The sequence below is a fragment of the Peromyscus leucopus genome, chromosome 10, assembly GCF_004664715.2.
Source record: "Peromyscus leucopus breed LL Stock chromosome 10, UCI_PerLeu_2.1, whole genome shotgun sequence".
Taxonomy (NCBI): Eukaryota; Metazoa; Chordata; class Mammalia; order Rodentia; family Cricetidae; genus Peromyscus; species Peromyscus leucopus.
In genome coordinates this window covers 87,922,399-87,947,090 of record NC_051071.1, presented here as the reverse complement: position 1 = coordinate 87,947,090, position 24,692 = coordinate 87,922,399, and the positions used below count along the sequence as shown (strand labels likewise).

Sequence of the window (24,692 nt, the reverse complement as noted above, 5' to 3'; positions counted from 1 at the left end):
AAGTAAGAAGGGTACTGCTAAGGTGGTGGTCTCTGATCTCCTGCTTTTTCTTAGGTCTCTTTCACTTGGGAACATGAAGCTTTGAACACAGTTTGCCATACAGTGACCTCTGCCAGTTTCCCAGCCTGTCTTTGTGTGGATCTGTGTGGAAGGCGGAGTCCTCCATGCTTGACCTACATCTCCTCTACTAAGCCTCTTTCTTTATTGCTCAGAACACAGGAGAAGGAGGGCTTGGAGCTAGATAGTCCTAAACTCCAAAACAAGGCAGTTTTAAAAGGAGAAATAAACCTCACACTATGTGATTGTACAGAGTCAAAGTATGGGATGGGGGTGATGTGTGTGGTGAGCCAGGGTACTTCGAGGAACCAAAGGAGTTTAAAAGAAAAATCATGACACCAACCATGATTTTGTTAAGAATAAGAAGAACAATAAAAAAGCTGTGGATGTAACTTGGTGGGAAATGCTTGTCCAGCATTCCCTGGTTGATTCCCTAACAACAAAGGAAAACAAACTAAAACATATATAGAAAAGAAACAAAACTACCACTACAAAACAGTTCTCAGAAGACAAAACCAGTGCTACCTCTGGTTGGTAATCTCCATACTCGGCCTGGAGAGCCAAGGACGCGAGCAGGAGGGCTGTCTCATCGTCACAGTGCACCCGCTCCTCCAGAACGTCCTTCCGCAGCTGAAGGTAGTACTGATGGCATGTGAGGTTGTGTCTGTGGAAACACAGATGCACACAGACACCTTGACTTCTGAGGTTGAATGCTGGGATGATTTTGATTATAGGCACAGTTTCCAACACTTCTAATTAAGATTGTCATTAAGCTTTCCTAAGGCCTTCAAGGAACTGTGAGATGGGCCAGTGCCTCACTCGTCCATCATCAGAGAAGCTTCTTCTCGAAGTAGATGGGAACTAACATGGAGACCCACAGATGGTCAATGTGCAGAGAGTGAGAGACTTTGGAGCACTCAGTCCTAAATGGGGTCTTATCAGCAAACCCTCCCTTCCAGGCTCAGGGAGCTATGTGGAAAGGAGGTGGAAAGATTCTAAGATGCAGGACTCCACGGAAACAGTGTCGTACACACACAACAGGACTGGTGGACATATGAACTCACAGACACTGTAGCATGTGTAAGGCCTGCACAGGTTCAAACCAGACAGGGTCCAAGTGATGAGATGGGGAAGTAGACACAGGTTCCCACCACTAGCGAAGGAACTATTTGCCAATGATACCGGCTTACACAGGAAAAGTTGGCTTTCTCCAATGGATATAGTAACCATACTTCAGAGTAGGTCTTTGCCCCAGAGTAGATGGCCAACACAAAACCAACTCAATGGTATTTTTTTGTAGATTTTTTTTGTCTCATTTTGCTTTGATTGGAATTTTTTTATTGGTCATTTGCTTGTGTATTTTGCTTTCTGTTTCCGTGTGTGTGTGTGTGTGTGTGTGTGTGTGTGTGTGTGTGTGTGTATCTGTGTTTCTTTTGTTTGCTTTCTTTTCTTTCTTTTCTTTTTTTTTTAAGAGAAAAGGGGTATGGAGTTGAGTTGGTGGGGAAGATCTAGGATGAGCTGGGGAGGGGAAAAGTGTGATTGGAATTTATTGTAAGTTTTTTTCAATAAAATATTAATAAAAAAAGAAAGAAATCATTTAAGGGCAATACTGATATTGCCCTTCCTTTGTAGGGAATACATGCTGTATGGAAGCTGGAAGCCATGAGAAGTCCCAGACCCTGCACATTGTACTTTCCTAAATGTACGTATACAGGATAAAAGCTAACTTGTAGTTAGGTGCAGTAAGAGATTAAGCACAGGTGACAGAGAGGTTAGCAGTCTCACAGGGGTTTGTTCCCTTAGGAAGTCAAGGAGTTTCACCTGCTCACTTACAAGAAGCACTGTACAGCTCCCCTGGCCTGCCAGAGCTGTCAATCACCACTCTCATGCTTTGGAACCATCAGTAAGCAGTGGTTACATGAACATAAGCACTGCAATGCCACCACAGCTGGTCTGATAACACGATGCCGTTGAGCAACTCATAGGCAGAAGGTGTGCATGGAATGGGTACACGGGAGGTGTGCAGGGCACGGGCACGCGGGAGATGTGCAGTGTGCAGGGCACGGGCACGCGGGAGGTGTGCAGGGCATGGGTACACGGGATGAAGAGACAACTCATGCCATAGGCAGGGTGTAGAAGGGTGGCACAGGATCTCATCAAAACACTAGGAATTACACCTAACAAAATTAATGAAAACTCTGATGATGTAATTTTCCACAGAGTATTTTCTGATCACGAATGAGCCCCAGTAACTGAAACGGTGACGGCAAAAACATGGATAAGGAAGAAGCACTGCGTTTCTTTGAAATGAAGAAGAAGTTGTCGTGGACTCCTATGAAGGGGTCCAGTGCCAGCAGGTTAAGAGGTCAACAGAGTGGGGCCAGAAAGAGCAAGAAAGAAACCCTTGTGCACTCACTGTATCAAACTAACATCATCCATGAAAAATTTGATCCGGAAAAACAAAGTGAACTCAACAGCGGCTTTGCCCTTTTTCTTTGGTTCTTCTTTCCATCCCTCTGGGGCCACTTTGGTTAATTTTAAGTCAGGATCAACAAAGAAATATTCATTCTCTGAAACGGAATGAGAAAGGCATTCAGAAAGCACCAAGCCTTCCTTCCTCCGATGTCTGCATTTCTGCTGAACTGACTGTCAGAAGCACAGTGGGCTCTGAGTACTGCGAACGGCTGGATTCGGCACCAGGGCCTCTCAAACCAGGCTAAACCAGACAAACCTGGACTCGGCTCCTGGTCGCTCTGCTTACTGCTTGTGTGGATAAACTACTTTTCCACCCCAGACATCAATTTTCCTGTCTGAAAGATCAGGATAACGGTGGTTCCTGCATTATAGGGTAGTTGTAAAAATCCAGTGACAAAATGGATATGAAACACGCGGGAAGGCAGGTATTAGAGCACAGTGTGTCCATAAATATTAGCCATTGTCTGCTAATAGAATAGTTATTCCACAAATGTGACGTGTGCAGAATGTGTAAGAAATAAATAGAAATTCTGTCTCAAAATAGACAATATTACCTGGTTAGTCCAGAGGGGGGGTGAGTAAGCCCTAGACTAGGTACTAGCTTTTTCCACCCCCTGGGACCACTTGCTTAATTGTAAACCGGGATCAAAGAAGTGCTAGTTGCATACTTAATGGGTGAGTCTGCAGAAGGAGTTGTTTATTATTCAAGCACAAGCAGTGGAAAAACTCTCCACAGATACAGAAGGAGCCTCCCACACACAATGAATGAAACTGGGGAAGTCCCTAGCTCCCTTCTGTCTCTCAACGCCGACCGGCCTATTTAATTACTCTTTCCCCAAGTGAAGCTCAGCACGATAAGGTACCGGAGGTCATCTTGATGCCACCTTTCTATTCTGAACTCTGAATTAAAGTATGTAGTCACCTTTGAGGGTAGCTAGAGCAAACAAATGATGCTCCACTAAGCCAACATGAGCCACGACCATATCAAAGACGTCTTTGCACACGGTCTTGGTGTCACAGGTGAGCTCGAGTCTCTGCCCACTCAGGAGCATTATGTTCACTTTTCTCCGGTGGTCCTCATTCTTCCCCTTTTTATTCTACAATTGAGAAAAATGATGGTATTTATTAAAGGGAGCATGGTAACATTTAGACTTGCTTTTAGAGAACCATTCAACTTATTTTCTAAGAGGGACAGAAACAGCTTTACTACTACTTACAAGGATAGACCGTGGCAAATCCAAAGAAATAAATGGCTCAATTGTCATCTTCACAAACTCAGGGCCAAAGAAATTCTGCAAGTCACATAAACAGAATAAATTATTTTTACTATTTATCCTAGATCTTTCTTTAAAAGGAAAATAGTACAAGAAAAAAAAAGCACACATTAGAATGAGGTGCTACCTAACATATGTAGAAACTCAGTGAGTACACTGGGTTTGGTTAGAACAGGAATGGAGAACGCTTTACACCAAGTCTTTAGGGTATATGCACCACTCTGTGTGTACACATTCATGTAGGGTCTGAAGCTAAGGCTTATGAAGAAGGTGTGTGCCCTTCATGCTTGTACACAATTGTCACATGTGAAGCCCAAAGCATATTGTTTGACATCCGGCTTACCACTTCATTTGACACGTTTGGTTAGAATAAATAACTGGTAAAATTTCATTAAATTTTTTCCATTTAACTTACAATACATTTAGTTGTATTTCACTGTCAATCTAAAAACTTTGGAATTGTACAGTGTCTTAGAAATTAATTCCACATATAAAAAATCTGGGCAATGAAATGTTTTCAAGTTCAATGTATGTTTATAAAAATATATTAAAGGTCTAGTGGTTAAAGAAAAATGTTACAAATAGAAAAGCCATCCCCTCCTGCTTCAAACTGTGAGATGCATATTCATATCCTTGAATACTGCATTGGGAGGACCCAAGGTCTGAAGTTAACACAATCTTCTAGACTATAAGGAGAATCTCAGTCAGGCTGGAGAGGCAGCTCAGCGGTCAGGAGCTCAGGCTGCTCTTTGGGAGGACGGCAGCTCAGTTCCCTGAACTCACATAACCTTGAGCTCCAGATTCGATGTGCTATTTTATCCTCCGCAGGCACCAGGCTTACGTGCAGTGCACAGACATATATGCAAGTAAAACACCCATACATAAAATGATGACGATGACGATAGAATTTTACCAAAAAGGCAATCAATGCCAACATTCTGAGAATGGCTGAGCAGAGAGATGAAATGTACTTAAAAACATTCGTGTACTTTTGAACTAACCTTGAACTCTGTAGTTCATCTCTTGATTTATGGGCTAGTGAATTTCTTACTATTAAAAAGTAACTCCCTGCTATATTGAATAAAACCAGTTGTTCCCAAGGATGATGCATATGTTATTCATGTTTTCGTCTTTTAAAAATATTTCTCCCCAGACAGATTTGCTATGCTGCCCATACTGGTTTCACACAGCTAGACAACGACCTGGCTTCAACCTCCCGAGTGGCGAGACCACCAAGACATGAAACCATGCCTGGAAATACACGTACATTTTCTATGACCTTGCTATGTAGCCCAGGTTGGCCATGGAATTACTATGTCATCCATTACAAACATACATGAGGTAAATCTCAAAAGACTTCTGCCTCCGTCTCTTGAGTGTAGAGATTATAGACATGTACCACCATGCGTAGGCATACATGTAAGTCACAAAAGTACAGTTAAGACGCTCTAAATCCACCTAATGCTATTTTGAAAATGAAATAATGTAAGCAGCTAAATATTGACTCTAATATCAGACAAGATGCTTGATCCTAATGAGAACTAATGTAGAATCCCAATTTCACCTTTAGGGTATCTGTATCTTTAGGATATCTACAGCAACTTTCTATTAGCATATATTAATTATAAACGACAATGGGTTTCGTCATGACATCCATGCACGTATGTAACGTATTTTGGCCATAAGCACATCCTATCACCCCCTCTTGTCCCCTCCCCCAACCCCCTTCTTGTCTGAACTAGCATTCCTTCTCCTTTCAGATCTTTTTAAAGGAATCTGTTCTTTGGGACCCACAGCAGCATGTGTGAGAGGTTACTGACATCATGGACAGCTTATGTGTGCCTACACCACTGAGGAAAACCTAGCGCCTGTTTTCAAAGTGCTCTGGCTAACAGTCCTCAAAGAGCAAATCTGGACCTGGCCTGGGACCCGCCTTACCCTCAGTTTTCTCTGGGTCATGGCTGTCTCCAGGGCAATTTCTCTTAGTGGATCTCTAGAGATGTCAAGCATGGAAGCTTTGATCGTGTCCCCTGGATACAGGCTCAACCGAGACTGTCGGAGAGCCATCCTGGCTTGCAGCTGCATCATTTCCTCTTCTTGTCGCTTTAGCATCATCTCCTGATTGATGAAGCTGCCGTCAAGGGATGTTTCATATTGTCTAATACAGAGGAAAGAAAAGAAAAATAAAGGCTGCTGAGGGAGCACATTTCAAGGCTAATGTAAGAAACTCCATGTCAAGTAAACTATCATGAATGTAAACATTCACTAGTTTTCAGAGGCTTATTATTTTTAATTAATGTATACATTTGTGTGCTTGTGTGAGTCTATGGACACCACATGTGTGCAAGTGTCTGCAGGCCACGAGTGCTAGCTTTCCTCAGACTGGAGTTAGAGGCACTTCTGAACTACCTAATGGAAGCGCTTAGGAACGAACCTGAGTTGGCATTCCATGGTGTGGTACAGTGAGAGAAATGGTGTATAAAATCTCTTATAAAAATTATATATATAGCTATATGTTCCATTCCTGCTAAAATTATTGTGATTTTTTGTAATTTCCTGATAGAAAGGGTGGTCAGAGAATCTTTGTTCTAGTATTTGGTCTTTGAATCTTGTTCCTGTCACATCTCCTTAAGAAGAAAGGAAAACAAACACTGAAGGTTTCCAGACTGAGGCTCTTGTTCCTGATACAGAGCTCTTAAACTCCTTGGCATTTTCTGGAAAACATGGTACTCCATTGTAGTTTCTAGAGTAGGGCTGACCCAGAAAGAGGAGCCTTCCTAGAACTTTCACACCCACACTTGACTGGGACAGAGCTAATAAGCAGTCATGCTCATGGAATGAAGCTTCCATAAAAGCCCCTACTCCACTTTAGCGAGCATCAGACCGGGAAGGCTGGAGGGACCCTGATTAATGGCTAGTCTGCAGGAAGAACAGAAGCCGAGACACTCAGCTGGTGACCAGAGCCTTGGGGAACTGGATGCGATCTGAGGAAGTCCTCTGCATCTGGGGTCAGAGTGCTCTCCATTAGTGGCATTCCAGTCTACATCCTGTTCTGATGTATTTTCATGTATTGCTACAATGCTGTCCCACAGGGTAGACCTGTACCTCGACCCCTCTAGGAACACTCCAGCATCCCCTGAAAAACTGCTTCCCCTGTGGTTCTCTCAGACAGGGGCTATTTTATTCCCATGGACCTATGCCTTGAAGGTCAATGAAATTCTGCTTAGTTCTTCTGTGTCTTTTCATGTGTGAGTACATGTGGGTTTAGGTCAAAGGTCAACCTTAGGTATTGTTCCTTAGGAGCTGCCCATCTTGTTTTTTGAGCCAAGGTCTCTCAACAGGACCTAGGCTTGGCTGATTTATCAAGACTAGCTGACCAGTGAGCCCTATGGATCCACCTGTCTCTGCCTCTCCAGAGCTGAGATCCAAGCACGTGCCACACCTGGCTTGTTAGAGGTTCTTGGGCTCAAACTCAGGTCCCTGTGCCTGCACTGCAGATGCCTTGCCCTCTGAGCGGTCTCCTCAAGCCCTCTGCTTAGTTCTTACTTCAATTCCAGACCTATGGACTCCTCCTCAAACAGACCAGCTCCCCTAAGTACGTGAGATGGAATGACAGCTGCTGGCTGCTGTGTTCTGGGCACTCTTCATTCGACTGGTTACTCCCCGGCATTAATCGAGGATTTGAGTGTCTGCTCGGCTTTGTTCTCTGTTTCTTTGTTATGACACATGGATCCTGGACGTCTTCAGCAGGCAACCATGTAGCCCAAATCCCTGCTTCTGGTCTCCCGTATTTGAATCATCTTGTTTTGTCTCCTGTGCTCTACTCTCCTTGCTCAGACTGCTCACTGACTCTTACTGGCTCCCAGCAAGGTCATTTCTGTGACTCCTCTCCTCTTGCCCGACCTTGTTTGGACCTAAGTCCATCGTCAGTGTAATCACGCCTCTGCATATGACCTCATCACCCATCCAACTGCAGAGCCAGGCTGCCTGGTCCACTGCTCCCTGGAATCCTTCAGCATTGCCTGTCTTATTTATTTATTTATTTATTTATTTTTGAGACAGAGTTTCTCTGTTATTATTATTATTATTATTATTATTATTATTATTATTATTAAGACAGGGTTTCTCTGTGTAGCTTTGCGCCTTTCCTGGAATTCACTCTGTACCCCAGGCTGGCCTTGAACTCACAGAGATCTGCCTGTCTCTGCCTCCCGAGTGCTGGGATTAAAGGCGTGCGCCACCACCGCCGGGCTGTCTTGTCTTTTTAAAACTCCAATACACTCTCCTTCTCCTCTCAATGGCTGACTTTCCCTTACCCTTTCACTGAAACAAAAAGCAATGCAAGCGCCATACTTGGATGTTAATGTACACCTTTAGTTTTCTGTTTCTAAATCAAAGCCACTTTACTGTCGTCCTTATGTCTAATCTTGCGATCATTTACCAGTTGTTCAGGAAACAACTTAGGAGTCATTCTTACTTCTTCTTCCTCATTAACTGCGAATCTAATCATGCATCACATGCTGAAAGCACAACCTGGGAGACAGTCACACACCTGACTCTCCTCCAGCACTAACTGTCCAGTCTGCACTGTCGCATTATCTACTTTCTGCATAGGTGACTGGGATGTTAGGCTTCACCTTGGCTTCTCATGCTTTTAGTCATCCATGGCTTCCCTGACAACTGAAGTCTTTCCCTGCATCTGTGACCTCCCCGAATCGGGGCCCCGACTCTTTGGTCTCCACTCCTCATGTACAGTGTCCTTCACTCACTCTGTTGCAGCCACACTGCTTGCTTTTTTTACTGTTACAGTAAGATGACATGTCTCCCTGTCATAGTCAGGGTTCCTGTTGCTGCGGAGAAGCACCATGACCAAAAACAAGTCAGGGAAGAAAGGGTTTGTTCAGCTTATACTTCCATGTCATAGTCCATCACTGAAGGAAGTCAGAACAGGAACTCAAACAGGGCAGGAACCTGGAGGCAGGAGCTGAAGCAGAGGCCACAGATGGGTGCTGCCTACTGGCTTAGCTTGCTCAACCTGCTTTCTTATAGAACCCAGGACCACATGCCCAGGGATGGCATCACCAACCACAGGCTGGGCCCTTCCCCATTGATCAATAATTAAGAATGTCCTACATGCTTGTCTGCAGCCTAATCATATGGAGGTATTTTCTTCTTCTCTTCCCCCCACCCCCAGAGAAAGGGTTTCTCTGTCTAATAGCCCTGGCTTTCCTGGATCTTGCTCTGTAGCCCAGGCTGGCCTCGAACTCACAGCCTGCCTCTGCCTCCCGAGTGCTGGGATAAAGGCGTGGACCACCACTGCCTGGCTGGAGGCATGACTTAACTGAGGTTCTCACCTCTCAGGAGACGCTGGCTTGTGCCGAGCTGACACAGAACTACCCAGACCCCCCCCCCCCACTTCAGCACCTTTGCACCCGGACACCCCTCACATGGACTCTGCAAGGGTCACTCTTCCTTCAGTTTTATGCTGGGTGTCAGCCCTCGAGGGACACCTGCCCTGGTCACACTACCCACAAACAGCAGGACGCAGACACCACGTCCTGACCACCTGCGGCACTGCTCTGCTTTAGTTTCCTTCCGAGCACCGAGCACCGAGCACCATACCTGGCAGTGCTCCTTCCTTTTTAGTCATGGTCTGCCGGCTGGCTCTCATCTCTAGGTAATCTCTTGGGGGAGTTGTTTCTGGGTGCTGTTCTCAGCTCTGTCTCTGGTACCTCAAATCATCTAGTATGTGGTGGGTGCCCAGCAGGTGCTGAGTGAATATGATCCTACAGCTTACCTTTACCTGGAGCCAAGTGGTAAGAACTTGAGTCTATGCATTTTAACTCAAATAGTGCATTTTCATTAACTAGAACTAGTCTCAGCAGCAAAGACAACTTATCAGTTTATCTCTTCCAATATAGATGAAAAATATTTCATAAACATTTTATTTTTTTACATTTTGAGATGTAAAAAACAAAAACAAGCTCCAAATCTTAAAAATACTGCATTGTTGGAGATGGAGTGTATATACACTGTCTGCTAATATACTCAGGGGAACAAGTTGTTTGTTAATGTACTCAGAAAGAGTCACATCAGCTGCGGGGAGGCACAGAGGCAGGGGAAGACAGCATGTGTAGTGTCACTCCAAAAGCTATCACGTGAAAAGATTAGGAGACACTCTTTTTAGTCATTAAAAGACACTTTTGATAGCTCAGAATTCAGAAATTGCTCATTCTGCTATGTCTGACTCACTGTTTCCTGTTAGTGTCTTCCTCACCCCATAAAGGACATCAGCAGCTCTCTGGTTTGTTTCGCATTTCATTCTAGCTAAAGGAGATGGAAATGTTCTCACAAGGAAGCATGCAACAGGTCCAAATCCAGTGCTGCCTGAAGCACAACTCGGGAGCTCGTGGCCATGTGCTGGCACAGTGAGGGGCATCGGAAACCCTGGCCTGTACCCAGGAAAGCCTGTGCCTCCCTCACAAGGAGATCTGACAGTATTTTAGTCACGTGTATCGCTGTGGGCAGGAAATGATGGGTGAGTTAGAAGAAGTGAAGTTCAGCGATTTCCCTGTGACAACACATGCGCACACTGAGCAGTGTGTCCCAGACGTCTCTCCCCCATTCTTCTAACTCCGTGCCATGAACACTACAGAGGACTGGTGTCCCCAGTGACGGTTCACCCGTAAAACACGGACTGGCAAGTTAAGGTGGGCTTAATGTCAACATTTCCTTACTAAAACCTAGAGGGTCAAAATCAAGTCTCTCATGACTCATGTTTTTGACATTCTTTATTAAGAAAATGGATAAAGCTCCCAAAATGCCGTAATTCTTTTGCAGGAATGCTTCCTTAAGTAACAGTGCTAACACGCAATCGCAATGGTTTTTCTAGCTACTCCTATTTCTTCTTTCGTGGAGGCTAAAAAGACATATTAACTATTCATAATTTTTCTCAATCAGACATAGTGGAGGAAATTCTGAAATAAAAATTCTCCCTCAATTCAACATGAGCTTAATGTGGTTTGACTCTGGGTTCTTACTGTTCATCCCAATGCTTTGGTTTCATTGAGAAAGCGTGTAATACTGAGCACAGATCTATCTTTGCCTTCCACTTGTTCTGAAATAATCAGAGTATTCATCATAAGAAAGCAGCAATTAAAATGCCATCGTGTAAGTAGAAAATTATTTTTATAAAGAAAAATGTCACAGGTATTTATAAGAAATGAAAGGAAAAAACCCTGCGACATTAATTTTTAGTACATGAGCTTAATTACCTGAACTCTAAGCCATGAATAACTGTTAACCACACAGCTAGGATTACATGGTCTATTAATAGTTTACAGGTAAGGACATTCTCTAATATATTCATTAGCTAAGGACAAATATTTGAAATTTTCCAGATGATTCTCTTAGTAGTATCTGAAGTAAACAGTGAGTGAGTTTAAGGCATTTTCATGCTTTGGAAATACACTTTCAGGCCAACTTTGAACCTCAAGTTGTCATGTTACAATTCTGAAATCAGCATTCTGTGTTCATGAAAGGCAACTGTGTACACATGACAGCGATACATACCAATACACTAACTACTTGTTTGAAAATTCTTTCAGTTTAAACAAGACAAAGTAGACACAGCTGTAACACAATTACCCTAGATCTAGCCCACTCAAACAGTAACATCTCCTAAGAAATTTGCCAGGTACTTCAGCATGAAGCTGATGCTACACAGTGGCTCAAATGGGCTTTAGAAATATGCCAGAGAACCTCTTTAAGCTAACTAGTGAGCGAATAATTAACTTTTTACATAATAGCTTACAGAGTGGTAATCTAATTATTCACTCAACCAATTTGTACTGAATACCTGAGCTGCCCCAGTCCTTCAAAGTACAGATAACTGCTCTTTACATTTTAGAAAAAAGGTTTACTGTTTTCAGACTTTTAATGCCATGCCTTAACATTCATGATCATTCTATCTATTTGTACCAGCAATTTAAAAAGTCAAGTGCCAACTGTAATTAAAGAGAACCAAAACCAACCACCTGTGACGAGAAATTAGTGCTTCCCAAAGCCATACCTTGGTCTCTGTGACTGGCCCTGGCCAGCGTCTTCCACTCCAGAGAGACCGCTGCTAGACTCAACCCTCTTGGAAGCTTCACTTCTTCTCACTAATTGTGAATAAAAATAGAACAAAGGTACAAGTTCTACAAATATGGAAGCAATCTTATCGAAAACGCAGGCACTTAGTAGAAATAAGATAACTTGTATGAATCACAACCATGTGATCAATGACTTGCCATGATATCCTTTTGAGGTTAAGTCACATCAGCTGTGTTGTTGTTATTATTATTATTGTTCGTTTTCTTGTTTCTTTTTGAGACAGGGTTTCTCTATGTAACCCTGGCCATCCTTGAACTTGTTATGTAGACCAGGCTGGCCTTGAACTCACAGAGATCTGTTTGCCTCTGACTCCCAAATTCTGGGATTAAAGGTGTGCGCCACCATGCCTGGCTAGACACATTAAGTTTTAAAGACAATGACTTCTTTCTTGTATGATGAAATGATTATATCACTATTTTATGAAACTGCTATTATTTGATATAACAATTTTAAAAGGAAACATTTTACAGTCTTAACATTTTGACAAGTTTTGTTTAAATAATATTAAAAAATAGTTATGATTGCTTCTTAAAAAAGATTTGCTTGCTTTAGGTGATGCTTACCTTGTCTGAAATCTGATTCAGAAGAAATAATAGATGGACTTTCACTGGAGGTACTAAAGATATCACTGTGGTAAGTTTTGTATCTTCGAACTGGTTCTAAAAGAATTTTTAAAAATCAGAAAGTTTATTAGCAATGCCACACAAATTTTTAAAAAAGAACATATTCAGTTTTGATTAGAACATTTTATATATTCCTTTAAATTTGAAAAATTAGGCTCTAGTATAGAGACACTTTGCATACTGGTAGAAAGCAAGGATTCTGGATACAGACCGCCTGGATTGGGCTGTGTTGTTGTTGTTCTTTTTAGCCAAAAAAGGGGTTATAGTAACATCTTGTAAGGTTACTATGAGAATTAAATGAATAAACACCCAAAGCTCTTAGGACAGTATGGATGTTTTAGGAGCAACATTCACGTTGGTTTTAGAATGCTATGTGTAGTTTTCTGTTAGGTACTTCCTACAAGGGATCAAACACCCAAGAGTACAATTCAAGAGACTTTACAACGTAGAAGGTAAGTATACAAATACACAATGCAAGACAGGACATTCAGTTCTACCAGAGAGGAAAGGAGTCAGGAGGGCTCCTGCAGAGACCTGTTCAGAGAGTGCCTTCTGCAAGGGACTAAAGCTAGGAGGCAAGCATGGACTAAAATAGAAACATTGCTTTAAAAAATTAGTATTTTTTAATGTTTATTTAATGTGAATGAGTGTTTTAACTAAGTGTATGTCTATGTACCATACGTGTGCCTGGTAGCCTTGGAAGCTAGAAGCGGGTGTTAGATCCCCTGGGATTGGAGTTGTAGACAATTTGCAAACTGCCATGTGGGTGCTTGGAAATGAACCAGGATCCTCTCGAAGAGCAGTCAGTACTCTTAATTATTGAGCTGTCTCTCCAGCCCCCAGATCTTGCTTTCTGAATATTTCTGATCCACCCTCTCCTTCCTCCCCACTGTCCCTGTGGTGGGCACTGTCCATCCATGTCTAGATTCTTTAGTCTAATTTCCTTTCCACAATCTTGCTCTATATATAACCCAGCATATAGAAAGTGGGCTTGCCAGATTGGAAACTCTGGGCACAGCACTGTAGTTCTCAAATCCTTTAACACTAGAACCCCTCAAAAGACAATTCATAATCTCCTTGGGTTGCTATTAAAACACTGTCATCCTCTGGTCCACACCAAGATTTGTAACTTATTTTGAAAGCTGCAGATTCATTGGTGAGAACCTGCTTGAGAGCACAAAACTCTGCTCACAGCCCCAAGATCATCATGGAAAAACTTCAATCAAAATTTAAAAGTAAATTTATGTAGAAGACTCATCACCATGTTCCTCCTCAAGCCAATTCTTCACTTGCATCACCACACCGGCTGGTACCAGCTCCGCAGCCCGTAGTTACTTCCTGGAAGTGATGCCCTGTCATTTCTCTTATCTGAACGCCCTTTTTCCTTTGAGATGTTTCAGCTTTCCTTTATAACTTTGTAAATAAAGCACCGAACTGGACATTGCTTCACATACTCCCCAATTCCTTATGCGTAACTAACTGCTGGGCCTCCATCCCAACTTGTCTCTTACTAAATGATGAGGTTTTCACAGAGAGCAGATGAGCTGCTTCTTACATCCAGCACGTGCCCAGTGTGCAGCAAGTACACAATGTTTTCCGAGTCAGTGAGGAAAACAAGGTTACACGAAGGGACCTCTAGGTGACCTTTTACAGAATCACTGCACAGTTCCAGCTGAACAGAAAGGTCAAAGGAGGACAGATGGTAAGAACTGAGAGAGTGTGCGTGCGTTACTGTTTCCGTAAGTTTGGCGGCTTGGAGGAGAGAGCTTTTAGGCCCAGTCGAGGGACTTTCCACGTTTTCAGGTGGTTGACAAAAAGCCTGTGTTTGAAGTTGCAGATGACAGTCGGAAAAACTGATGGAAAATGTGCTGAATGAAACGGGAGATGGAAAACACAAGGGGGCTTCACGAAGAGGAGGAACGGCCGGCCAGGGGAAAGGTGAAAGGGAACAAATAACGAGGTTCGAAATCTCAAGACACCAACGTCAGAAGGTCACTTGGTAATAAAAAGTGAGTCCAGTGCTGGGAGCATCATGGCTAGACTCCTGACACCAGGAGAGACATCATCCTGTGAGACTGTGACGAGGGTCAGTGAAACCCACAGGGAATCCTTCATGTGGCCCTAGGGCCAAGGATGCATGAATTTCAGTGAAACTTATCCGAATTGTTTTGTGGATTTTGTTGATTTTAGAGAGAGCAGCCCATAGGAAATACCCTGAAATGAAGAGAGATGGAGATGCCTGACTGCAGGTCACCAAAAGAAGTGAAGAATATATTTTCCCCCCAAGCAGTCTGCGAATTTTAGCTTAGGAACATCAGAGAATGAATTATTTGTGCTAGGTGCTTTTTTTTAACAAAGATTTTTAAAAGAAACTGAAGTTAATGAACAATGAAGTGATTAAATGGCAGTACAAGCACCAGGTTTGTGGGACCAGGTACAATGTGACGGGAGAACCCAGGCAGAGCAGGAGTCTTACTGAGAAAGTAACTTTAAATAAATGAGAGAAAAGCTGATGCCTGGCCATGAATTCATGGAAAGGAAGTTTCTAGGATGATGTTTATCTGAAGAACAAGGCATACTATAGCCCAGCTTTGTGTATAGTCAACACAAGCATTAAGTAATACTCTGATCAATGGAAAAGTTTCAGAATTGAGAAGTATTTCCTAGTCCTCTGTGAACGACTGTATTCTACTACAGAGAAATCTCATAGTAAAATAGACTTAAAATCCACTGGGTAAATATGAATGTGATTTGAAGGGGCCATGGTGGGGGGGGGGTGGACCAGTAGTTTCATTGAAAATAATAGTGCTACCTAATACCACTTTATATTTTCTATAATAAATTATGCACACATTAAACAATTACATATTAAGAACTGTTTCATTTGAAGGCACTAAAGTACTTCTGTGTTATTGTTACCAACTTCTCCCGATAATACCATGTGGAATTTTCCAGGGAACTGGTACCAAATCACAAATCCAGATCTGCAAGTTTCAGGACAGCCAAACTAGCAAGGTCTGGGGAGGACCCTGATTTACAGACGACATGGTTCTGCTGTTTTACAAAGCAAAGCCGGAAGGAGCAGTGAACCTGTTCAATAAACCAACTAGACAGATTTCCTGCGCTTGGATACTCTGCCTTGGAACTCCATCTTCTCACTCCATATAAAGCACTACATGGATTTACTGTTTCTGAACTATGTCTGCAACTGAATCCCATTTGCCGGGTCTTGTTTTGTGTCTATGTTTCCTTTAGTTTATACTCTGGGCTTTGTCTTTTCTCTGCAGCCCGGGCTCCTTCCAGAAGACAAAAGCAACTCTGTTCAAGCTCTCTGAAAGCTTTTTGAGAATGCGCCCTCCCTTGATAAGTCCACTGTCTCTAGAAGCCATTCTCAGGGCTACGCCTAGGTGGGGGGTGGGGGGCACCACCATGTTATGACTATGGCTGGAGGACTAGCTCTCTACAAACACACTAGATGACTAGCTTTGTTTACTAAGGGTGGGAAGATGTTTTCCCTCTTTTACAGTGGGGAAAGGGTAGGAACAGCTATATTAATTGAAATGGAAGAGATTTATTTTGTGAGCTTTTTCTATCTGGTGTGTCATTAAAGTGTTGTTAGCCACCTTCTTTTCATGTAATAACATGGCAGATATAATTAGATTAAAAGTCCAACACAGTATGTTCTACTCAGCCATATTTAAAAAAAAAAAAAGGTTTATAATCAGATTAAAGTTCTAAGCCACAATTTACCAGATAGTCATGCTTACAAAAATAAAAAGCTTTAATCTTTGTAAGCATGAGCTCTTCCGCCCCTCTCTCTGAGACAAGAGTTTCTCTGACAACTCTGACTATCCTGGATCTCACTCTGCAGAACAGGCAGCCTTAAACTCAGAGATCCACCTGCCTCTGCCTCTTGAGTGCTGGGATTAAAGGCAAGGGCCATCACTACCCCATCCATTTCTAAATTAAATAATAACATCAGCCATTTCAGAAATGTAAAACTTCATGTCCTATGACAAGGCCATCTGACACTGGTATGGAGAAGCCCATGCTCTGTGCTTTCAGACCACTTGGTCTCTATGATGATCTATATGCTTAGAGGTTTCAGTAGGCATTGACTAGAAAGAAGAGGTTTTTCTACCTCAGCTTTGGTCTGTAGCAGGCATATAGGACCTACTTTTTTGTGACATGTCCTAGCATCATTGAACATCTTGCTCTTACAAGATCCAGATGTCACTGATATTTACTTTTGGATTTTTGAGACACGTATGTAACCCTGGATGTCCCTGGACTTGCTGTGTAGACTAGGCTGACCTTAAACTCACAGACGTCCACCTGCCTCTGCCTTCCAAGTGCTAGAATTAAAAGACATGCCCAATCACTGCAACTGGCAACAATTTCTGTCCACATCTCAATGTACAATTCTAGCACTTCGGTTCTGATCCAGATCCCAGAACTGTAGCATTAATTGTATAATTAAGAAAAAAGTCTGATTATTATGGCATTGTTCAAATATATAGAAAAATAAATAATATGAATGTCATCTACACATTTCTCAGTACCAGAGAATTTTAACTGGTATCAGACCATTTTGTATTTGTGTGTGTGCTGTGGATATCACTCTGTATAAATAAAATGCTGATTGGCCAGTAGCCAGGCAGGAAGTATAGACAGGACAAGCAGAGAAGAGAATTCTGGGAACAGGAAGGCTGAGTCAGGAGACGCTGCCAGCCACTGCCATGAGTACCAACATGTAAGATACTGGTAAGCCACGAGCCATGTGGCAAGATATAGATTTATAGAAATGGGTTAATTTAAGATATAAGAACAGTTAGCAAGAAGCCTGCCACGGCCATACAGTCTGTAAGCAATATAAGTCTCTGTGTTTACTCAGTTGGGTCTGAGCAGCTGCGGGACTGGCGGGTGAGAGAGATTTGTCCTGACTGTGGCCAGGCAGGACTGGAGAAAACTCCAGCTACAGTGTGTGTGCACACGTGTACACATGTCTGTGTGTGCTCATGTGCATAAGTGCCTATGGGTGCTGTCTCCAAGGTGTCATCTGCCCTGCTGGCTTGGAGCTTGCTGATCTGGCTAGGTGGGGTGGCACTGAGCCTAAGGATCTGTCTGTCCCACCTGCTCAGCACTAGGACCACGCGCACCATCACGTCCTGCCTCTCTTCGGGTTCTAAGGATGTGTCTGTCCCACGTGCTCAGCACTGGGACCACGTGCACCGTCACGTCCTGCTTCTCTTCGGGTTCTAAGGACTGAACTCAAATTGTCACTGTTGCAACATAAGCATTTAACAACTGAGGTGTATCTCTAAACCTAACCTATTAAAAACAAAATCCCACAACATCCTCCTAAAAACCTATTTACAGAATATTACAAAGTTTTCTGAATACTAAAAATTGTGATCATATGCAATGGACCTACAATACACATATCTAAATATACATCCTATGAAATTCACATGTGGCTTCGACCTTTAGCGCAATGTTCCTGGTATAGTAGGGAAACTCTGGGCTCTCACCATGACTGAAGAATGTTCACTTTTGGCAGGTTAAATACTCTCTATCTCATCTGCCAGTTTGTATTTTTACCGCCTATTAAACACGTAGATGAAACTCACAATGAAGAAAGGTGTATAAGGCTCCACTTATTCTAGGTTATGTCTCATTCTTCTGAGGATTTCCTTTGTTAAAACTTGCTGGGAGTGTGTGATTTCAGACACAGAAGTAGTAGTTCTGGAAATCACCAGTGTTAAGAACAGTAGGAATGAAAAGCGCTAGAGAGATCACATCACCTAAGTCACCAAACTGTGCTTGTGACATACACATACACATCACACACACAGAACATACACACCCCACATGTACACACTACACACACCACACACATATACACACCATACACACTACACCCACACATACCATACACACACCACACACACATCCACCACACTCACCACCACCACCACCCCACCACCCTACCCCGCGCACACACACACCATTCACACACACAAACACCTTTTCTAAAATTATCTGTCCAGGAGGAAAGACTGGAACGAACACGGATTAAAGAAGAATGACTTTGGGAAGTTTAGCTCAATTTTGTAATATTGCACATAGCACTTTTTCAAAAAGAAGAGGGTCCTGAGTTTCTCACAGTACTTCAGCACAGTACGAGCATTTTTCAACTTTACACACGGCTTCTCCCTGTGACCAGAAGTGACACCAGCTCTAAGATCGCACTGACGTCACTGACAATGAGCAGCGTCTCAGGAGGCTACAAGGATTTTCACAAGGTCTTTACAACCAAGAATCACAATTTCTACTAGTGCAATGCACACTTAGTGACTTAAATGCATGAAATCATGGCATGTGTTCATGAACACTGGTTTAAAAGCTCAGGCATCAGGCTCCAAGCATGATGATTTGCATACAATTCTGGGCTCACACAAAGATCTTTCTTTCAATCATTTTCGCATTAAATTAAGTCAGCACAAACTATAACCTAAAGGCAGCATTACAAGTGACACACAGCCAAGCTTTGACTACTAACGTACAGAAGGCGCTGCTCCGTCAACTCTAGTGACAAGAATCCACGCTTAGCCTGGCATTTCTTTGCCTTTACTACATGACTCCAATTACAGGTGTCAGTTTTAGAGAGTGAGGTCAGTTAGGGAGATAACAACAGTGATTGTCTTTCTAGTTCATAACTATTAAACATTTCAAGGACCTCATTTTTTTTTTTTTTAAGAAAATGGCCCTAATAAATTAAATACTTCAATCTTCAAACAGTAAAGAAACACAAGTTGTCTTGCTGGGTATTTATGTTTTGGATGAACCTCTCTGTGCTTCTATTGAAGAGAGTAACTTCTGGAGACCTTACTTGCATGCGATCTCTGGGTCCCACTCAATTCTGCATCACACTGGGCTCTGACCAGCTGAGTCTGTTCTACAAGCCCGAGCGCTGATCCTGAGGAATACAACATTTAACCTGGGAGAAGAAACTTGGCAAGTCTGAAAGTGAAGAGAGTTATGTTGAGAAACTCTGTGACCCAAACCATTCCAAATGTGTGAGGCTTCCGCAGAGGCAGATCCCCCGGGGGCCCAGAGTAATGTGGAGCCATAGCTAGGCCATGCCTCATGTGCTGACTCCTGGTATTCATCAAGCATTCAGGATTCTCTGCTGTTCTTACCTCACTGGCCTTTCCATAACATTCAAAGACAGAGTATAGGCTTTGATTCTTAGATGGGACAGAAAGAGAATTCTCACTACTTCCGTAATTGGCCAGAGACTATTACTAAATCCGATATCCAAAGTAGCACCACCAGGCACACTAATGTTCTTTACCAGCACTACTGTGGTACTCAGGTTATGTTAACAAGCACGTGTTTAGTACCTAGTAAGTGTCAGGGAATGATGTATGCCGGGACACAGCTGGGAATTACACAGAACAAATTTCTGAGGCTTACAGGAGGAGAAACAAACCCTTAAAAAATAAGTAATTTCCAATAAACAAATACAGGTTACCATACTGAACTGGGAGGTCAGAGAAATATTCCTGATCCAGGGAATGCCTGAGACATTTGACAGTCTTAAGGATAAATGGCCACAGGAATGGAGGCATGGAGATGTAAAACAGCCTCTTATGGGTTAGTTGGTAGGTAGGTGGATAGGAATTTCCTGTACTGTCTTTACAAACATATGTAGAAATACACTGGAAATTCTTTATACAGTTTTTATTTATATATAAATGTGTAAGTATACATACATTTATTTCCCTCTATCTACACGGAGATGTGGAAGGGAGGGATGGAAGGAGAAAGGAAAAGACAGAACAGGAGAGGGGCGGAGAGACAGAATGACAGTCCAGCCTAAAGGATGAGACAGAGAGATCAGAGACAACCTGGAGAGACGAGAACTCCAGCCTCTGAGCAACAGAATGCTACTGACGGGGGAACGCCACAGGTGTGTTAGCATTTGGGTAACTGACGAACTGCAGGGACAGAAGGGACTGGGAAGAAATGAAATCGTTTGCAGATTAAAACCGCTGGCTCTCAGCTGAGAACACCTACACTGGATGGTAAGTTAGAGGCCGGCTTCGTCTCAAAACAACAAAACAGAACAAAGCTAACCGACCACCAACTGAACATATTGCTGGGTTTTAAATATCGTGATGAAACTCGTTACTCATAAGACTCATCTGTATTCCGTATGTTTAAGAGCTACCTGTCAGTCTGTCCTTCTCAGGAGGTTAGGTCAAAGTCAAACTAAGTCTCTAAGTGGCTAGATTTCATTTAGATCCTTCCTTTCGCAACAAAAAGAGTATTATTTTTGTGGATCCAAAATTAACATTTTGTTTTTGGAATACAGATAAAAGGAAGTTTGCATTTTTAACGTTTCTTATTGTTTGGAAACAATTTTTCCATTTGATGAATTAAGAAGAGAAATGCCTGTTGTCAGCTGTATTCTCATCTCTACGGAAGAGTTATTCGTTGCTCCCTCGTCCCGAATACTTCTAAAGCCAGGCTTCCATGGAATGAAGTAGCTTTGCACTGGACTAACTTCATGGAGCGGAGCTCTAATCTGCACTGACTACGATGGTGGCCACTGGCCAACGGGGCTGTGCCAGTAAGACAAACTGTCCCTCTGCTACAGCAGGCACACAGCAATTGCAGACTAGCTTCACGTGGCTCTCAAAGGTGGAGTGTGTAGACACAGTTATCTCCTGCATTTAACAGTTCTACTCCATGATGCCAGCTCCTGAAAACCCTGTGGACCCTCGGTTCTTTCTAACCAATATGTTGATCCACCCAAAACAGCATTACTTCAAATATACAAAAGTCATTTGCAATCTTAGGGCTATAATAATAAAGTTGTAGTGGTATTTGCTCCGCCCATGACCTTGGGTTATAGGGCCCGAAGGAGGCGGTGCTTCCTGCCATTGTACGTGACCCCCTAAAAGGCCAGGGAGCAGGGTCACATGCCCCTTCTCCCTGCTGCCCGCTTCCTGGTCTGATCAAACTGCCAGGTGGGTTGGCTTCCAGTCAGATCAGAGGACAACTTCAGCTGTCTACTCCACTCTGTATTCCTGAGTGCATTTTCTCAATTTATATCTTAATAAATCCCTACTACCCAATAAATAGACTCGCGTGGATTTATCATGATATAAAGTCAGTGGTATCTAGAATCCATGGGTTATTTACTACTAATATAACATTCCTGCTTACTGGTATTTACTTCTCTGGAACTGTATCAGTGCAACAGTAGCTTAAAACTATTGTATTAGCTCATGGAATGATTTAAAATAACAATCTAGCCAAATTTTTACTTTTCTTCCTTTTTTCTACTTGTAAATAAGGTAGAGAAACAAAAACTGATACAGTTCATAACTAGCATTTTGATCTTAACAAGAACTTGTTAGGCAAACAGTATCTCTCTTCCTGAGGACTAGAGCATATGAATTCACCCCTTTGATTAAGTAACTATATAGTTGAAAACTGAACCTTCTCAAATGAAATGTTATAATGTCCAAATAAAGAATAAGATCACATGCGTAAGTGTTTATATATTCCAGCAGACTTTCAGCCCTATCCACAAGGCTGTTTAGGACAACAAAACTGGGCTAGGACCAGAGGTCACAGTACCTGAAAGCAGCAGCAGTATCTAATTTTGAGTAAGTCTAAAGTCGACTTAGAGCATAGATCACTAAATAAATGATGTTTAACTGTCATCTTTGTAGAAATTACTTGGTGTTCTTCACACTTTGTGCAAAACGCAGAGTGACTCCGACTGCTGAAGGACACGCTGTTGATTCCAGGCGGGTGTGGAACACTGCTCACACGCCCTCGCGGGGCTGCCTCCACGTCAGTGTCTCAGGGGAAGAATGTGCTATGAACTTCTGAGGGAGCATAGCGTGTATGCGGTAATGACAACACAGATGCTTGCTAGAGACTCCCAGTGAAACGCAGACTTCAAGGGCTCTCAGACGCAGCGCAGAGAGGTAGACATGAGAAACGCTGACACTAAGGAAGCCGGCAAAAAGAACCAACAAGGAGCGGTCTTATGCAAAGTGAAAGCGTGAGCCTGGGGGCCGGAGGGGCAGCTCGGCAGGAAGAGCAGAGCTCTGGCAGCGTCACCACATGGCAGCTCACAACCTGTAACCCCAGGTGCAGGAGATCCGATGCCCTTTTCTGGCCTCAGCAGGCACTGCACACATGTGGTACACATATATACTTGCTGAAAAACACTCCAACATAAAATGAAGATAAATCTTTAAAAATTCCTTTACTTGTCTTCAATGTGCGTAGGTGTTTTAGCTGCACGTGTATCTGTGCACCACGTGCGTGCCTTTCCACCAAGTCTAAAAGACGGTGTCAGATCCCCGGGAGCTGGAGTCACATTTGTACATCGCCATGTGTGTGTGGGAATTGAACCTGGGTCCTCCGGAGGAGCAAGTGCTCATAACTACTGAGCCATCTTTGCAGCTCTCCTTTGTAAAAAGTGAAATTAAGGGGAAAGAGAAGAAAGTGGCATCAAATTTTAAAACTGGTTCTTAGCACAGAACCTTGTGCCTTCTGCTCGGCCTTCTTTTTTTTTTTTTTTTTTTTTTTTTTTTCTCGAGACAGGGTTTCTCTGTGTAGCTTTGCGCTTTTCCTGGATCTCACTCTGTAGACCAGGCGGGCCTCGAATTCACAAAAATCCGCCTACCTCTGCCTCCCGAGTGCTGGGATTAAAGGCATGCGCCACCACCGCCCCGCCTGCCCGGCCTTCTATAGAGAACTGTCCAAAAGCTTAAGTACCATCTTAACATACAGTAGTAATTTATAGTTTTTAAGCTTCCACGGGACCTTTCTTGATCCTTTCTCATTCTGTTTCTCATGGCCTTTTCCTCATGTCTAGCTGCAAGATCTGCCCCTAATGATCCTCCTGTGGTAGCACCTCACTGGAATACCCATCGCAGTAGAGAAAGGCTGCCGTGGAGTGCTGTCTTAATGCCGGCAGTCTCCTTGTCGGCCTTTCTTTCCCAATGCTATCCTGTCTCATTATATTAAAAAAAGTAGGTAACTTTGGTAAGGAAAAATTGGGCTTGTCAGGTGGTAAGTTCAATGTTCCCAGGCAGTAATTAACCATGTTATCTGGTCTCTTCCTGCAATTTGGGTGACCAATGGAAGAGCCATATGACCGAGTTCAAAGCACAGGCTGATCATGAAAAATGAATCATGTACCTCACTTTTCTGAGCCTTGGGCAATGAGCTGAGAGTCAAGGTTCTTCCCAGTGCAAACTCCGTGACTTTTAAAGTCTGGTCTCCACTGAGCTAGCTGGGTGGCTAACATCAGTGGAGGTGACATGGAGGTGACAGAGGGAAAGGCGTCTTTCAAGAGGACGGGTCTGTTTCAGAGAAACGCTGAAGTTGAAGATTACTGTGTTCACTATCAGTGCAATGATCCTCCTTGTACACCCAAAAGAAGAAATGAAATGTGGCAATTTCATTTTTCAGTTGTTTTAAATACTGTAACAAATGGTTATTCCTTTTGGGATGCTGGGGATCAAACTTAAGGTCGGTGTGCTACACCACTGAGCTATATCCCCAGCCCCAGAACATTTATTAAAAATAAAGTAACAATAGGAAATCTTTATCTGGAACTGTGAAAAATCCATGCTGGAAATAACCATCTCCAATTGACTGAAACTCAATCATCAACCACTTCTGAGATACTGAATATGCCATTAAAGCCCAAGACAATGTTTGGATAAAGATGTACGCTAAGACATCATCTAATCCTAAAATTACTGGAGTCCATTAGGAGCTATCAGGAGACTGTACAGAGTATTTTAAAATAGGAATACTTTGGAAAAATACATAAATATAAATAGTGTGTACATTAGTGAGGCAGACTGTTTTGCTTGGCTTATCATACATAAAGACCTCTATTTTCATGAGAAGTCACTGAGACAAACAGATGTATTTTCTATTCTTGTCTTTCTTTGTGTACTAGATAAAACCTTTGCTGTACTGTTCACATTGCTTGTGTAAATTGCCTGAAGTGCAGAGACAACATGTTCAAAACCAGTCAGCCCCTAAACTAAAAAAAAAAACT

General features: G+C 42.8%; 1 protein-coding gene across 6 annotated transcripts in view; it reads right to left on the bottom strand.

The window, feature by feature from the left end:
• Positions 1–24,692, bottom strand: part of Ptpn13 (protein tyrosine phosphatase non-receptor type 13) — a 190,523-nt gene that overhangs the window by 77,734 nt on the left and 88,097 nt on the right. For all 6 annotated transcript variants that reach the window (XM_037209228.1, XM_028867296.2, XM_037209229.1 and 3 more), the window contains 7 exons: positions 12,524–12,619; positions 11,878–11,968; positions 5,745–5,964; positions 3,750–3,824; positions 3,455–3,629; positions 2,474–2,627; positions 583–721 (listed from right to left, as the gene is read on the bottom strand). In XM_037209228.1, coding sequence (XP_037065123.1) covers positions 583–721; positions 2,474–2,627; positions 3,455–3,629; positions 3,750–3,824; positions 5,745–5,964; positions 11,878–11,968; positions 12,524–12,619 — 950 coding nt within the window. The remainder of the gene's footprint in view (positions 1–582; positions 722–2,473; positions 2,628–3,454; positions 3,630–3,749; positions 3,825–5,744; positions 5,965–11,877; positions 11,969–12,523; positions 12,620–24,692) is intronic.